The 3962-nt window shown below is 36.7% G+C and overlaps 1 protein-coding gene across 1 annotated transcript; it reads right to left on the bottom strand.

Annotated features, from left to right (window-relative positions):
* Window positions 1-430: 430 nt before the first annotated feature.
* LOC133175254 (tyrosinase-like protein 1) lies at window positions 431-3474 on the bottom strand. The gene is made up of 4 exons (XM_061310356.1): window positions 3046-3474; window positions 2481-2605; window positions 2053-2249; window positions 431-1830 (listed from the first exon to the last, which is right to left on the bottom strand). The coding sequence occupies exons 1-4, from the start codon at window positions 3472-3474 to the stop codon at window positions 431-433; spliced, it is 2151 nt and encodes a 716-aa protein (XP_061166340.1).
* Window positions 3475-3962: the final 488 nt, after the last annotated feature.

The following is a 3962-nucleotide window of genomic DNA, read 5'->3' as shown; positions in this document are numbered from 1 at the left end:
GGCGGACAGTGGAAGCCGAACTTAAAGAACAAAAGAGAAGCTGGGGCACACTCCAAAAGCTAGCCAGTGATAGACAAGGATGGAGAACCCTCGTTACTGCCCTATATGCCAAAGGCGTCACGGGCAGTAAGTAAGTAACAGATTAAAAAAGAAAATGACATTTATTGTTTATTTGGGGAAAACTATTTTTTCTAATAAAAATAATATTGAATGTTATGAAATAATAGTCTGACTTCCCAAAGTCTGACTTCATATCATGACCTTCAGTTTCACTTGTTAAAACTTATTAACACAAGACCATTGTTTTGTTTAAAGACGAGTTGTGATAAATGAGTATTTGTATGTAGAATTTATTTTTATTATACAATATTTAGGTGAGGTGATACTCAAGATCTGAACAATTTTTTTTTTTGCATTACAATCAAAATACTTAATATTCCCATGGCCATATTTTATCATTTCCACATACGAAAACGAGTGTGGGAGAGGATTCGAGAGAACCGACATCCACTATATTGTGTTCTAAACCGTTAACAGTAAAGATATCTTTGTAAGTAAATTTGTACATTTTTGGAGTTGCAGTTGAGATCTTGAAGACTCCGGAACAAGGCTTGTACTTTTGTTTAGTTTGCCCAGGTGTCAAACAAAGGGGCCGACATGGCCGCCCACAGGAGTCGTACGCCGTAAATAAAACCTCTCCTTTGCCATAATCTGGGTTTTTGATACCCACAGCTGTTGTTGTGATGGAGATAGGCTGCCTTTCATCTATGATAGTAAAGTCCTTATAGTTTCCGAAATAGTTTAAACCACCGGAAGCTACATAAACCTTTGAGGCCCCTGAACTGACTCCTATGCAGTTCTCCTTCGGATTTTTTCGAGGACTCTTCGCACCAAGTGTGGGGTCAATGCCATCAGAGTTGGAGGATCTGCTATAGATAACGCGAACTGGCACATAAACCCATCTTGTAACATCCACTACTCCGTCAATAATAAAGGTGTTTGTATACGCACGTTCCAATGAAGACAGGGGTTGCACGTGTTCATTAAGGGATGTATTGGTGCCCTGTTCTTTGGATATATCCCTTCGCTTTCGTCTCCCTCCTGATCTGAGCTGGGCACTAAATGCCTGTAATTCAGGGGCTACAGGAGCGTTACCTATAGTATTTGGACGATTTCGTGTGTCTGTAAATGGAGACGAGCGAAATCTTCCTCCTCCACGAATTGGACCACGGGCTTGTGCTCGTAATCGAGAGACTGAGGGAGCATTCAAACTGGCTGCAAGTTGGCCTGGCTGGCTAGCAAAGCTAGCTGCGCCTCCGATTCCAAGTGGTAACATTGCTGTAGGGCGTGCTTGAGATACACATACTCCTCTGGTAGGATCACATGACATAAATGGACTAGAATTACAGTTGTTTTCACAGGTTGGGAAGGGTTCGTACCTTACAAGATTCGCTATGGTCTGAGACAACCCATTTATATTTCTTAGCTGGAAATTATAGGGTCGGAAATCCATTAAATCCATTGGTCCATGTCCAGGTGGAGTAATCGTAGCATAGTCTTGCTCTGGATTAATGTTGGACAGAACTTGTCGTCTTCTGAATTGTTCCCAAACTGCGTCTATAAATGCATGGTGCATGAAAAATACAGGATCAAACGCAGCTAGCTCTGGGGTCGGTAGATGACCTCCCACCCAATTGTGTGGGCCGTTGTGATGCCCCTCTAAGCTGAAAATGTATTCAGGACCAACTTTTGGTTCGACTATTTCTTGAAACCTAGTTCGACTCAATACACTTGCGAGGCCTTCTTTTGTAAAAAGAGAATTCTGCTGACCTGGATAAAAGGAGGGAAAATGTAAAGAAGCAAAATTATCGTGATTTACCCCTGCTGAAAAATTTAGATTCATTTGAAGTACATTGTAGATACATGTACCCTTTTTTAGTTTGAACGGAGTGGGGTTCAAGACAATATGAAAACGATTTTTTCAAAGATTACCTTGTGTCAGATAAAATTAGGATTTTTTATGATCAGTTAATTGTATTTAATTAAGTTAACCTGTTCCTATTTCTCTAGTAAGGAAATCTCCAGGAATAACTGTTTCAAAATTTTGGAAGGGACCTGTCATTACAGCACCATCACCATTTCCAAAGAATTGTTCGCTCCAGACTACAGACATAGTTGGGTCCTGCATATCATGGTCTACGGTCGAGTCCCAATACGGTACTGGGATACCATTACATGCGATCTCTAAACTAAAAAGTACTGCACATATTTTTTTTCTATCTACCTAAGAATTAATTTAATCTAGACATAAACTCTATATACTAGCAAATGTCACTTACGACAACGTTGTGTTAAGTTTTTCTTTTTTTAAATTTATTTATCATGAAGAAATAAATTGATAACCCACAGAGCAGATTTTCGAGTGAAACTAAATCTGTCAATTAAATTAACAAAAAATCTTTCAATAATTCCTTTCTTACATTAATAAGTAAATCCTATGCCAAGGCAGAAAGGCGGGTCCTCCATGGGCCGTTCCCAGTACAGGTCCAGTATGAATGGATGCTATGGCTTGATAGGCATTGAGTGGGGGCTGCATCTGTACTCTCTAAAATATATATAGCCCTTCACTTGTCTGAAATTTTGTTCTTAATACCACAGGACTTTGGAAAAAATTAAACTATGCTGGTATATCCAAAACAAGTATTTGAACTGCTTTCTTATTGCGAACAAAATTTGACGGAAAATATAATTTTAGCTGCTTAGTGAGTATTGAGTCCAAAAGTAGAGACATTTTCCACAAGTATTTAGCTTACAAATGCGTATTTTTTTCTGAGATAATTTTCTTATGGTAATTATAATTACTCAATAAAATTAATGAATTTTGAAAACAGATGAATAAAAAAAATAATTTGTTTTCAGTTCAATTAACTAGTTTTTGATATTAATTAAGAAACATAAGAATACATACTATTAAAGATATATCCCTTACCAGTAAAGTTTCGAGGTAAAACTGATGGAGAATGATAAAAAAGTTTATAGTTTTACCGTATTGTACAGTCTCTGTATACACTGAGCAAATGGTTGAAAAGCTCCTGGGCTTCTTACTTCTCGTCTACGTCTCCCCATACCGACTTGTCGTTTGTGTCTTTGGGACTTGTCGGAAGTGGAAATCTTATTTACTTCGACATATAACTGTCGAAATAAACTGTTGATATAATTTTTACCCTCCTGGGTAACGTTTGGTCCCGACCAAATTTTACCTTCTGCAATCTGTTGGTAATGATACTGCTTGTAACAGTCATTTTGAATTCTAATGGCGGTTTCATCTGATGGCGTCATGTTGTACGACCTTAATTCATAACATTGTCGTAAGGTGTTTGGGAATGGAGTTGGTTCCAAAAGAGCAGACGATATTTTAAAAAAGATAAGGGATATGAAAAGGAACAAAATAGATTCCCTCCAAATGTTTGCCATCTTCCTAAATGTAAAAAGTTGTATTAATTTTATTTTTAAATATGATGAAAATCTTAATCATAATATATTTAGTGATTAAATTCTGTTTCGGTTTGGAAAAGTTATACGAAGAAATTTTTTTTATTAAATTTCCTGAAAGGAAACATCAAATTTATGAAGACAAAACTTTTAACCATTTAAAAACCTCAACAAACTCTGATTTTAATCCTTTTAACATAACATATGACCTACTAACCTCTCCCTACTTCGTCAAGGACGCCTCTGAGTAAGCCGAGAGCTAGTGTGGTCTTTTATACTGGTCATAAACTTTAGAAAGTCTCAATTACATTTCTTTCTTAGAATTTTCAACGAAGCGCCAATCAAAAAGTGTGACTCATACATCTGCATCTTCTCAAATTTTTATTATTACTGATCGTTTAGAACTTGTCTCATTAAAGAACAAGATAAATAATTAAATGCGTTAAATTCTTTTTTAAAGTGAAGATGGA

Source organism: Saccostrea echinata, unplaced genomic scaffold (genome assembly GCF_033153115.1).
Source record: "Saccostrea echinata isolate AGI-Se365-2 ecotype Australia unplaced genomic scaffold, CSIRO_AGI_Sech_v1 ptg000062l, whole genome shotgun sequence".
Classification (NCBI taxonomy): Eukaryota; Metazoa; Mollusca; class Bivalvia; order Ostreida; family Ostreidae; genus Saccostrea; species Saccostrea echinata.
This window is presented reverse-complemented; position numbering and strand designations above follow the sequence as displayed.

Bases quoted from the DNA above. Each gene is read 5' to 3' on its own strand.
- LOC133175254 (XM_061310356.1), bottom strand. From the start codon at position 3,474: ATGGCAAACATTTGGAGGGAATCTATTTTGTTCCTTTTCATATCCCTT. The intron at 2,606-3,045 runs GTAAAACTATAA...TATATATTTTAG, and splicing joins TACAGAGACTGTACAATACG to AGAGTACAGATGCAGCCCCC. The intron at 2,250-2,480 runs GTAAGAAAGGAA...AGTACTTTTTAG, and splicing joins CATAGGATTTACTTATTAAT to TTTAGAGATCGCATGTAATG.